The 12,944-nt window shown below is 44.2% G+C and overlaps 2 protein-coding genes across 2 annotated transcripts; both read right to left on the reverse strand.

The window, feature by feature from the left end:
• Positions 1 to 6,696, reverse strand: LOC310798876 (vesicle-associated membrane protein 1-like; the record flags this gene model as incomplete). Its single annotated transcript, XM_083661439.1, has 5 exons — positions 1 to 26; positions 2,545 to 2,596; positions 3,688 to 3,846; positions 4,279 to 4,396; positions 6,545 to 6,696. 5 exons carry the CDS (start codon positions 6,694 to 6,696, stop codon positions 10 to 12), a joined length of 498 nt encoding a protein of 165 aa, XP_083517565.1. The 3' UTR covers positions 1 to 9.
• Positions 6,697 to 7,248: 552 nt separating this feature from the next.
• On the reverse strand, positions 7,249 to 12,499 carry mrpl51 (mitochondrial ribosomal protein L51). Its single transcript, XM_083661345.1, has 4 exons — positions 12,356 to 12,499; positions 12,077 to 12,174; positions 11,790 to 11,897; positions 7,249 to 8,259 (listed from the first exon to the last, which is right to left on the reverse strand). Exons 2-4 carry the CDS (start codon positions 12,165 to 12,167, stop codon positions 8,063 to 8,065), a joined length of 396 nt encoding a protein of 131 aa, XP_083517471.1. The 5' UTR covers positions 12,168 to 12,174; positions 12,356 to 12,499; the 3' UTR covers positions 7,249 to 8,062.
• Between the last annotated feature and the right edge of the window lie 445 nt (positions 12,500 to 12,944).

A 12,944-nucleotide genomic window follows, 5' to 3' on the forward strand; every position in this document is an offset into this window, starting at 1 on the left:
GGGGTGAGCTCAGTAGAAGAAGTACACTGAAAGTGGGAGAGAGAGAGAGAGAGAGGCAGAGTCAGTCTAATGAGCCTGGTAAAGCTGCGTTCACACCGACCTATTAAAGTTTTTCGCTGGCATCGAGTTTACATACAAAGTCAATGCAAACGAGTGATTGAGCGTATATTCGCCCGGGAGAAAAATCCCTGGGCGTCCGAGCGACAGAGACAGAGCGATAGGGAGAAGATTCGCTCGTCGCCCGAGATGAAATATCCCAACTCGAGCGAAATTACGCTGGCATCAGTCGCTCGCTGTTCAACGCTGATTGGCTGCCGTGTGAGAGTGAGTCAAGGATCACACTGGCTTGGAACAAACCGCTGGTTTATTGTGTGGCAACAAACCGCATTGACAGCTGATTGACAGGCTGAGAGCTGACATGAAGTGAAGTCTGTACTACCGGTATAGAGCTCGCGTTAGGAGCACGCTGATAGGCTTAGCTTGTAAACAACTACGGTGGCTCGTAGTGGACAAATATCATGACATTGCGTAACGTTATAGCCCCCAGATGTCCGCCAATTATTGTGCCTGTTGATGAGCGATTTAAACAGAGCGACAGAGCGATTCCAAAGGGTTGAATCGAGCGACAGAGAGAAAAATAAATATCTCGGTGTGAACACAGCTTAATGCATCGCAGCCGAACATGTTACAAAACAGAAGAACTCGCAGCTAGGCCTCTTTTCTTAAAGGAACACTCTGCCCATTTTCAACCAGCTTTGTATCATTAGAACATCAGTAGTATATCAGAAAACTGTAAACGGTTTTGAAGTCTGTCATTTAATTTGACAGTTATTGAGTGTTAAAGTGTGGACCAGTGACATCACTGGTCCACACTAACTCAAATGAATAACTCATTAATTCAAATCAACTCTCAATAACTGTCAAACTAGATGAATGATGAATAGTTTGACAGTTATTGAGAGTTGATTTGAGTTAATGAGTTATTAATTTGAGTTAGTGTGGACCAGTGATGTCACTGGTCCACACTTTAACACTCAATAACCGTCAAATTAAATGACAGACTTCAAAACCGTTTACAGTTTTCTGATATACTACTGATGTTCTAATGATACAAAGCTGGTTGAAAATGGGCGGAGTGTTCCTTTAATATATAGTGTCTTAATGTTGCTTGTTTTTTTAATTGAAGAACTGGTCAAATTGATATCATATCAATAATTGACTGTAATATGCAGTCATGAATAATTGACACTCAAGGCTGCAGAGTCCACATGTACTCTAGTTAGAGCAGAAGCACAGAGATTATTATGCTTATGTTGTTTTATACCTGCCAGCACTCCTTTTAAAAAGATTAGATGAACCATCTCTCAATTTCATGTTTCATAATCTCTTTTCCTGTACAATCGACGACAACACCACCACACTGACGTATACTGATAAACAATTAACATCAACAGACCTGTTTGTCTCAGTCCCAGCTTTCTGTTAGCTACATCCTTTTGCTTACATCTGCTGCTGATGGCTACTTTCACTGTGGCAGAGCGTAAATAGCATAGCAAAGCTCCCATCCTTTATCTGCCTGTTTGTCTCCCACCGGTCGAAGACCAAAAGGGCGAGACAATGCAATGGCCTCGCTCCGTCCGTTCGCCACACTGTAATGTCCCAATGTCAAGTCCCAGAGCACCCGCATTCGGCAGGTGGGTTCCTATGACTCCCACCACTACTCAGGCAAGGCCAGACCCCCCCCATGTGTCGACCAGATGGTGGCGCTATAGCAACTTTACGTTTTGGCCTATAAGAACCGTATGGGCCACAATCAAGATTCCACTTTCCCCTAGTTTCCTTGGTTCATTCTGCATCCATAAATATAGTCCCCGCCCACTTCCGTCCATAAGATTCTCCGCCATTTTGAATTTGATCGCTACTACTCCTACAAATGTTGTCCAATCTGCATCAAACCACGACATACAGCATAGCATGTGTGTAGACTGTCCTGCACAAAACTAATCAAGCAGGTTTTTTTTTTTTATAGTCCACACGTTTTCATATCATCGACTATCCTATTCCACAAATATTGCCATAACTCAGGAATGCATGGTCCTATTGCAACCAAACTTTGCATACGTGTGCAGGTATGTACTCTGAGCTACGATCATTTTGCCTATAGGGGGCACGACAGCAACATTTTAAACGACAAAAAAACGGTGTGGCCTGTTATATTTTCATCATCTCCTCCTACACTGTTTGTCCGATGACCATTCTGCATCTATCTCTATAGGCTCCGCCCATTTCCACCCACAAGTTTTTCGGCCATGTTGAATTTGGTCCAAAAGAGTTTTTCCCCTTTTTCTTTACTGACCCAAGGAACAACATCACCGGTGGGAGACGACATGTTTACGATTAGCCTTTTTCTTTATAATAATCTCATCTATGAATATTCATACATGAACTTATATATCACCCAATTAGTCAGCCATTCAATTAATCAATCAAGCAACCAACCAATCAAATCAACCTTTGTATTATGGAGCAGTAATTTATACTTACAGAATAGTATTCCAACCACAATGACTCCAATGATACCCATCATGATCATCATCTAAAGGAGAAGACAAAGTGGATTACATTTATGTTTATCGTGCATCAATTTAAGTTCAAGAGTTCACCAGCAGGTGCACATGTACTGTAGTGATGTGTGGAGTTCAACATACACACATTCATTAAAAAAATATTTTTCTAAGTAGTAAGCAGCAGATTGATACATTCAAAGTCCTCCAGCTCCTTTGCATTTGTTGTGCTATACTTATGCAATTCCTTACTTAGTATTTCTAAAGTCTGCAGTGAACTGCAATAAGAGATATCCTTATGTTATTCCCATGTTCCCCGGAGCATCTGTGCTATCCTCCACAGCTGTTCATTAACAGACGTGTGTGTGTGTGTGTAGAAGAGGATGCTGGCATTCCCGACACAGACGCTGTGTGTTCGCCTCAGCGCACCCTTAGCTCAGCATTGGGTGCATTGAAATACATGAGCTGTGGATTTGATTCATACTTGCACCATACCATACCATACATAGAAATATAACTATGGTAAGGAACAAATTTATGTTGAAAAAAAAGTTAAAAATTGCAGTTATGAATAATAAGATAGATTTTGGTATTTGATTTACTGATTTGTTAATTGTGCAACATGTAAGGAATTTGTATTACGGTATGTATTATGTATTATATATTGTAATCAAGTATTTCAATTATAATATGATGGTTTCTTGTGAGTATGGTAAAAATAAGGTCAGGATAAGTGTTTTTGCTGGTGCAATTACTCAGGAAGACAGATCAATTTATTTTGTTTATGAGAAGAGTTGATACTGTTAATATTTGATTGACATGAATATTGAGTGAGCCTTGACTCACTTGATTTTGTTTTTGTTTGTTTTTATTTATTTTTGTTGTGTTGTTTTTACTCCAATGCTTTTGGACTTTTATGTTTGTATTTTACGTGTTTGGACCCCAGGAAGAGTAGTCTCACCTTTGGTGTAGACTAATGGGGATCCACAATAAGCAATAAACAATAAACAATACCACATATCCACATACGAATAGACTATATTGTTAATCCACAGTCAGATTAAATTCTGAGTTGCTATCAATGAGAATAATCGGTGTTATGCAGCCGGACGAATGTGCCTACCTTGCAGTTCTTCCACCAGTACTTGTTCTTGAGTTTGGCTGCGCAGCTTTCGAACTGGGAGGCTCCGGCCTGGAGAGCGTCTGCCCTGTCATCCAGCTCCGATAGCTTCTGGTCCCTCTCCAACACCTTGTCCACGTTCACTCGCATGATATCCACCACCTAGAACCACAGCGGTGGAGACAGTGGGGGGAGGAGGGGAGAAGAAGAGGATGAGAAGCACGGGTTAGAGGAGAGGAATACGGGGGATGGTATTCTAAAGCTAAAGCTATACGTTCACATCACATGAGAACAAAACCAGTAGTCAGAATCCATTTGCAAATTGCAGTAGAGCCCATTTATAGATTAAGCAGACCCAAGCTTTCCAGCAAATCATCTAGGAGCAACAAGGCTTGAGGTAGTTCCTGGTCCAGGAAAAGGGCTGTGCCTATAGGACGCTCCAGTCCAGCAAATATCCATCACCATAACAGGACTTTATTACAGCCACTGATGATGATGAGAGTCCCCCCAGCTGTTTGTTTTGACTCCTGACATATTGCATGTATAACATCAAACTATACGGCCCGTCCTGGTGTGGCGCGCGGTCCAGCTCACCTCCTCCACTTGGGCCTGTGACTGTGCTAGCCTGCGGTTGCTGGAGGTGTTGGGGGGGCCGGGGGGTGCTCCGCCTGGGGCGCCATCTGCCGGTGGGGCAGCAGCATCTGGGGCAGACCTGAGGGGGGAAGAGGAGGATAGTTTAGTGGTGGGAGGAGCTCGGAGGGATGGCAGCCAATGAGAATATTTGACAATCTGATAATTAACACAAGCTTCTGGGCCTGTAGAGGGTAGCCTACTTTAAATGTGAGCGGTAGGGGTGTGTGTGTGTGTGTGTGTGTGGGGGGGGGGGGGTGATAGGCTCAGATGAAGGAATATATTTAGTTTAAGCAGCAATTATTAATTAATTAATTGGAATGCAAGATAGGATGTGAGGAGGGAAGGGTAAGGACGTAATAGTGGGGAACGGGGTGGGATTAGAGAAAGGTGTGATAAGATGAAAGAAAATTAAAGTATAGGCCCGAAGGGCGATAGAAAGTGTGGCCCAAGAAGTCAGCGGACGATGGGAGAGAAAGGATAGAAGATTTTGGAGTGAAGAACAGAAATGGCGTGGATAGCGCGTACATTATTGTGAAAGTTATAAAGAAAATGAGGTGAGAGAGCGAGTATGCGGCTATAGAAAGCCAGGGAGGTTAAGACAAAAAGCGTGTATACTGTATAGAAGGGGACACAGAGAGGCCTATGTGATGTGCAGAGAGAGAGGGGTGGTGGAGGAAGTGGAAAGGGTTAAAGAGAGAGAGAAAGAGCTATAGGGAGAAGAGAGGGGGATGAGAGAGAGGTTTAAACAGACTGAACAAGCTGCTGGGGAGGGGGAGCAGCCTCTGGCTCAGCTGCTGCCTGCTGGACAGTTGAACTCAAATCATAGCCAAACCCGTTGGAAATAAACGGATAAAAGCAATCGTGTAGTAGTAGGCCTTCGACCTGTGATATATTCAGCCACAGAGTCATGATATGATTATGTTGTTAATATCACACAGCATCAGCAGCTGATCAAACCCTAAACCCATCATTTTCTATAGGCCTACTACTAAACTAATTCCAGGGTGATGTCAAATATAATAATGTATATATAATGTCATAATCGGGCTATACATTGAATGACAGCAGCCATCCCAGGAATACATTATTCACAGAGATGCTGTGATGGATATAACTTGCGTCAGCAAAATCCATCAAGCTGAAAGAAATCGGTTGCAAAAAAAAAAAAAAAAACCCACGGATGAAAACAAGGAAATAACTTTACTTGAATATAATATCGACGCAATTCCTGTCGAGAACTTATTTTGTGCGCATAATGTGATGATTCTAAAAAAAATAGTGAAATAGAAAAAGCCGCATTAATACTCACATCTTCTATGCAGCTGTTTGGAAACGGACTCACGGACGGACGGCAGGAGGAGGAGGGGGGGGGGGCGGGGTGTGAGACGGCAGGCAGCAGGGAGGGGGGGAGGGTCTGAGCGGTTACAAAAAAGCAAGATCACAAAAAAAAGAGACGAGAATTTTCTAGGCACTTGTCCAACACCGAAGTCCAAATTCTCAGTTAGCAAAGTGACTAAAGTGCCAACAGCGCTAACGGTAAACAGAGGCAGGGGCTGATCTTGGCGCAGTGGAGCGCGGTGAGCCAGCGAGGTGCCGCAATACGCGCGGCTCGGGTCGGGTGATAATTCACTGGTGACACGGCAGCAGCGGGACCGGCAAAGTGAGGGAAGGAGAGGAGGAGGGCAAGGCGATCTCAAGAGAAAAGTAGGCTACAATCCATTCAAGATAAATCCAACGATGAGTGTTTTTAATGGTGGATGTTCTGCCTGCCAGCGAGGACGCGCTCCAGTTTATTCCAGAGGATGCTGAGTCGCTGGAGGAGGATGGATAGATGGATGCAGGAGGAACACAGGAGCAGTGATTGGCTCGCTGCTGCGCGTTGCCTCCTCTAAACAGGCTAAGCAATTTCAACACCAAACCCAAGAAAAAAAACTCCAGTCATGAAAATGCAGTTGATGCTCTCTGTCTAGAACTGTCTCTCTCCAGGCGGACGCGCGTCTTGGTTGGGGGGAAAGTAGTGCGCTAGTTTTCGCTCGTGTGAAAGATGTTCTGGCGCTATACTGCAATGATGCGTCGCTCCCCCTCTGCCTGCCTTCTCCAGTTGGACTCGTAACGACGGTGCGGTACCTCTCTCTCTCTCTACCCCCTCCGCTCCGCTCCCCATCCCCCACCCCTCTCTCTCTCTCTCCTCCTCCCCCCTCCCTCCCAGCTCTCTCTCTCCCCTCACACTTTGCAGTACTGCAGCTTTCTGTGTCGGATAGGGCGGGCGGACGGCAGGACGACACTGCGGTACACTAGATGCCTACAGAGAGAGTGTTGACTCGACTGTTTCCTCCCTGGTCTGACTGGGCTTCTCCGACTTCCGTCCTCCGATATCATATGTTCCTCTGGTGTAATTCACAGTGCCATGATTCCACCTCTAAAGCCTGAACAACCTCAGCTCCATCTCCACCCCCACCCCATGAATATTATGTGATACTTGTGAGAGTGCAGGAGAGCAGCCTGCATATAGAATGTCCTCGGTCGTGGGAAATAGATCTAATTCTAAGGCCTAAAGGGGGGGCACACAGACATTTCTCAAATGTCGTGCTCAGTGGTAGCTACATAGTAAGAAAACCATTCATAAGTAGGCAAAGTAACATTAAAGTCCCTGGAAACCAGAAATACTTTCTTTTTTTTTAATTTAGCATTTTGAGTTCATCACATCATCACAGGAACCTATGTTAATAAGCCACCAGCCAAATTTGAACGATGATGAACATCGCAAAGTATATAAATTTAGGTTTGACAGTACTCACATAAGACCCTAAATTTAATAGTTAGAAAGGTTTTTGTGGATTTTGGTTTCCAGGGACTTTAATTAAACACAAACATCCTCAACAACTTTCACAGTATAAACTCAACAGCTTTATTGATGCCAATAACTGCACATAATATCGAATTTTCCAGATGCGTTTCTCTATTTTTCTGTAACTCATTTGAAATGACAACAACAGTGTTGATTTTAAGAATTCCGTTCATTAAGAGTTTTACGGCTCAGAGGGGTGTCGTCCTCCTGAGCTACATCTCTGTAAACCCCCTGTGGGTTAGGGCATCATCTCCTGCGAGTCCATTCCTCATTTAGTTTACGTCGTTTTTCTTGTCTTTAAATCTGTTGTCTAGTGCCAAAAAGAATCAAGATGAATATAGGAGGAACTTCCGAGTACACGAAGAGGTAATTTTTATATACAGTTAGGTCCATATATATTTGAACGTTGGACACAATCTTCATCATTTCGGCCCTGTACACCACCACAATGAATTTGAAATTAAACGTGAATCAAAGATGTGCTTTAACTGCAAACTTCCAGCTTTAATTTCAAATCAGGTTAACGGTGTAGGAATTACATTACATTTCATGGGACAAAAATTCAATTTGAAGGGACCGAAAGTAATTGGACAACCTTAACATCATCCACCAATGAGTTCTGAAGCATTTGGCTGAATATGAGCAGATAATATTGCCCCGAAACACTTCAGAATTCATCCTGCATCATCAATAATCAGAAGGGAACCAGTTCTATTGACAGCCATGCAGGCCCACGTGTGGGCACGTATCAGTTCCATTTCCATTGATTTCCATTAGAGAAAAAGATTGCAATACAGAACACTGTGACAGCATGAAAAAACACCACCGGATTCCAACAGTCCTTACTGACACGTGGTCGGTCTGATCGATGTATTTGCCAGTTTGGTCAGCTCCACGTTAGCGGTGTTTGCCGTAGCGGTTGAAACGTCGGTAGAGGAATTTGATCCTTTTCTCCAAGTTGTGCCTGTCCAGAGTCATCATTCTGTCTCCCACCATCTTCTTCTTCCTGATCAGACGCTGCAGCTCAATCCCTCTGAAAGCCTTCAGCCAGCAGGGGGCCATGATGAGGTCCCGCGGATGAGCTTTAAAATCCCCTGCAGTCGCAAAGCAAAGGGGATACATTTTTTGCACTGTGTAACTGTGTGTGTGTGTGTGAAAGAGAGAGAGAGGGGGAGAGAGAGAGCAAGCAAATGTGTGAGAAAAGGGAACGGGGGAGGAGAGGGAGGACTGGGGGTAGAGATCAAAATACAGCAAGGCTGATGAATCCTATCAGGAAGATAAACAGTAGGCTCGTTTGAGATGAGCACTAACTGCACAGTTCAAAGGACGATGGACACTCCTCGACCCGAGTGCTGATTCATTGGTTCAACATAGGTTAGGGATGCACATTTTCCACAAATTCCGAAATCGATCATTGGTAACGAGCAATCAATTGAGTAATTGTAATAAAAAATTTAAAAAAATCCAAACCATACAAAATGCGTTTTTTCCTCAATAAAACCTGTTCTCCTACCCCACTATTCTAAAGCATGGCACCCATTCTACCCTAAAGTATGGCGCCCATTCTATTCTATATTTTCTATATTTCTCTATCATATCATTGTTCAATGTATTATTATTACTACTGTAATTGCTACTGTTGTGTCAGCTAGAATTAGCTAGACATATGTTCTGTGAAGTCCTCTGAGACATGCTTGTGAATTAGGGCTATACAAATAAACTTGACTACGATCCGAATGAACATTGTTCAAGTGATTGTTGTACGTGCGTCCCAACTCTTCCTCTTCCTCGCTGATGGTGGGTTGCTCCAGGTTTGAGGAAGAGGAGCCAGCCAATTTATCCGAATGAACACTGTTCAAGCAGAGCATCTTATGTCTGAAAACGGGCTATAGTGATGTAGCCGAATGTCCGGGTCCGCCTATTACTTACACTTTGTTAATAAAACAATAGACGAGAGTCAGGCTGTAACGTTATAACACGTTTCCACATTTAGACAGCTAGCGCCTAGTGTTAGCACACTCGTCAACACCGGCTCTCGTCAACAACATAAGTCCCCACACTTCCTGTTCTACGGTAACTCTGAGGGGACATCCACAGAGCCTCGCATACACACTGAACAGTCTGTTACAGTGATATCATTGCGCCTTCTGGAGGATCATTGAAAAATGATTTGAAAACGCCGTTCTACTGACAGAATGCACGTTGCTTTTTGTTTTGTTCGAGTACATTTTCACATGCTAAAGTAAATCCTTAACTCATTGAGTGCCATGGACGAACATGTTCGTCATTTCAAATAGTAACGTAGAGTGCCAAGGACGGACATGTTCGTCAATTGCGTTTTTTGACGGGGGGGTGTCGATCTAAGCCTCTTACATTGCCTCTCACAATATAGGGGCTATTGAATGTGTCTAACCTATTTTACAGAACCCTTAGGTGGCGACAGTGCTCTCCACATAACAGAAAGGCAAGGAAAAAACAAAGAAGAAGTCGTTATGGAAACGGAAATCGCATCGCATCCGTATGCATCGATATGCAGGAAGCATAACGTTACTGCAGCTGTGCCTGCAGCAGCCAATCTGCTCCCACAATTGAGCCGCTCCGTGTCGGTTGCGACAGCACATCGGCATGATCAGCCGTGGAGTTGTTATTATTCTCAACTGGAAGCATGGTTGCCGGTGACAAACACACACGGAACGCTGTAAAAAGCTGGATGTCGCGCACCCTTCACTGTGCACACAGCAAACTCAGCAGAGAGCCACCACAGACAGGAGGAGGAGTGTGCAGTTGAGGCGAGGCGAGGCGGGGCGGGGGGGGGGGAGGGGGGGGGCACGCAGAGCAGCACACAACACCCAGACAGACCCAGGCAGCAGGACAGGATTGACAAACGCAAGCCAGAATATCCAATGCCCACCAGCAGCAAATCAAGACCAGCAAGAAGCTGCAACCAGCAGCGCACGCAGGGGCCAGCGCCGCTGGTTGTAGCTAAAAAATATTATTCTGCCAAACAAAATTCCCTGGCCGTCACTGTTTTATTGAAGGAAATTATTTTTGAGGTGTGACTACATTAGAAAAGATTAGCTTCAGAGTCAGTGATGTGCTTGAAATGTTTAATTTCACAAAAGGCCAATTATCTCAGCTTCTAGAAAAAATTTGCTGTTTTTGGATGAATCAAGCTATCTTCTCCGGCTCATAACTAAAGAACGGAAAATGGGATCAATAAACTTTTTTTTGCAGATGATAGAATAGTCTCATCGTTCTTTGTGCGTGTTCAGTGTTTACATAGTAATATCACACAATATTCTGTGGGCCTCGAGAAATCACTGAAAACGCTCTGAAACTCTGGCACTGGGAGCGTCCGTTCTCCAAAAGTGGCTGGCACTCAATGAGTTAACGAGCGAGTAATCGAGCTTCGATTAATTGTGTGCATCCCTAACATTGGTGTATCACACAACCACAGTGAAATCAAGAGACTTCAATTTTATATCTATTCCAATATGTCACTCCATGTTTTCCATAAATACCACCTGTAATGCCTAGTGCCTACATTAAAATTAAAATAAGTAACATGAAGGTCTGGGTCGTTTTGAGCACTGACAGTGAGTGTGGGTGGCGCTACTGCACCTTTTAAATTCTTCAACCGCCGTTAAAACCTCTTCTGAAGAAGAAAAAGCAGTGAGTGTGCAGTCAGGAGTGTTGGGCTTGTTGATGCCTGGCTGGCCTGATCTGCACTCTGCTGCTTTTGCCTGCTTTCCAGGCGAGCCAAGAGTCATTTCAAGCGAGCCTAGATAGTGTGTGTGTGTGTGTGTGTGTGTGTGTGTGTGTGATCTACCACCATCTGAGCCAGGAGGTTGAATCAAACTTACCTTTATTATCATTTCATCTCATCTCTGGATCACTCATGTAGCACATTTGGAATAGAGACATTGTCTTTGATTTTAGGGGACTATATCAGTTCTGAGTACATGGACGGCGCTGATTCTTGAAGTTTTTCTTTTTTCTTTTTCTTTTTTTTACCCGTTTTTTTTTTTTATCCCATTTTTATCCCCCATTAGTGCTAATTTAATTTATTTATCCTGGTTGCTACTCCACCCTCTGCCGATCTGGGGAGAGCCGAAACTGGCTCCATGCTTCCTCCGAGACATGGGCAGTTAGCCAGCCGCTTCTTTTCACCTGACAGGGGAAGCTTCACCGGTATAGGACATAGCACGTGGGAGGTTCACGCTATTCCAACCAGTTCCCCTCCCTCCGAACAGGCGCCCTTACCGACCAGAGGAGGAACCACATTAGCAACCAGGATATTGCATGTTTTTGGTGAAGGGGGTTCCTATATGAAGGAAACCCCCGGGAGGCACGAGGAGAACATGCAAACTCCACACAGAAAGGCCCTTCTGACGACCCCACCCGGGCGGTGGGCACTCGAGGACATGCGGACGGGCACGCATTCCTTCAGCGTTCACAGCGTCCCAGGTGGGACTCGAACCCAGGACCTTCAAGCTGTGAGGCGACAGCGCTTACCACTGCACCACCGTACCCCCCTCAATTAAATCTAATAGAATAAACATTCACATAGTGCTATACTATACTCTTGTTTTGGATTTGGGGCTTTGCCTGCAGGGGAGCTCACCTAGGATGCCTATGTTATCATAAACTCCAAACATGCTCCTCTTCTCAGTCCATCTGTCCACCTTCTTCAGCTCTGGGATGGCATGCATCCTGATGTGGCAGCACACACCTGAAACACAGCATGTTGTTTCAGGTCAGCATTGAATATCTCACTGAACTCTCTTCACGTGTATTCATTAAAGGGATAACGAAAGCATAATATTAAGTATATTAACACTAAAAAAAACGGCACTACGCATGCGTCATTGATCCAATACAGCTTGTAAGCAGGTGACAGTTGTAGCCTACCTGTAGATATGGAGCGAGCTGTGTGGAGCAGAGCCCCAGCAGACTGACAGAAGGACGCTCCAGACTTCAGTAACCCTCCCAGCACAGACATGGCTTGGCTACGAGAAGTTAAATAACATGTAGCTAACGTTAGTAAATTGATTATTCGACAGCGATCTAACGTTATGTAGTTAACCTGCGGCTACTAGTTCATCCTGCAATATGTCATGACATGCGGATCTTGCATTGACCCCTAAGTTAGCCTTAGCTCACGTTTGCACGTTAATTCAGCGATATTACCAGTTTTTCGCTTTATTGCTGATCTTCTGTCGGTCGAGTCGTTCGTTATGATTGTAGCGGCGAATCCTGAATTAAAAGCTCATACTGACAGTTACACAAACAACGCCACAAGATGTGTTATTATTCTTCTACATGCTCCTGTGGCCGCGTCCATTTTACATGTATCCCAGAACGCATAGCGCGCTGTTACCGTACAATCGTTAAAAGAAGCGCAAAAGAAAAGACTTGATCATTGCAAGACAGCCTACTACTTTTTACATTTTCACCCACTAGAGGGAGCCAAATGCACCAAACAAACTGTAGGCTCAATGGACAAACGAATAGGAAATTAGGAATCATACAGTTTTTGTACGACTTTGGTCCGGGGACCCCCAGGGATCCTTGAGGGGGTTCCAGGGGGGTCCCCAGTAAAAGGGGCAATTTGTATTCACAAGAATTCCAACCATAAGTAACACAATGACAGAATGTATGATTATTTTGCATACGGGTGATTATCAGAAAACTTGCCATTTTATGTATCTGGAACAACATTCCTCTGTAAATCTGAATAAACAACAAATAAGCAATAAAACATTTTATAATTTACTTC

Source organism: Poromitra crassiceps (assembly GCF_964638095.1).
Source record: "Poromitra crassiceps genome assembly, chromosome: 26".
NCBI classification, from domain to species: Eukaryota; Metazoa; Chordata; class Actinopteri; order Beryciformes; family Melamphaidae; genus Poromitra; species Poromitra crassiceps.

Excerpts from the sequence above, each read along its gene's own strand:
- mrpl51 (XM_083661345.1), bottom strand. The coding sequence starts at position 12,167 with ATGTCTGTGCTGGGAGGGTTACTGAAGTCTGGAGCGTCCTTCTGTCAG. Across the intron at positions 11,898-12,076 it reads AGCTCGCTCCATATCTACAG|GTGTGTGCTGCCACATCAGG; the intron begins GTAGGCTACAAC and ends GCTGTGTTTCAG. Across the intron at positions 8,260-11,789 it reads TGATAACATAGGCATCCTAG|GGGATTTTAAAGCTCATCCG; the intron begins GTGAGCTCCCCT and ends TTGCGACTGCAG.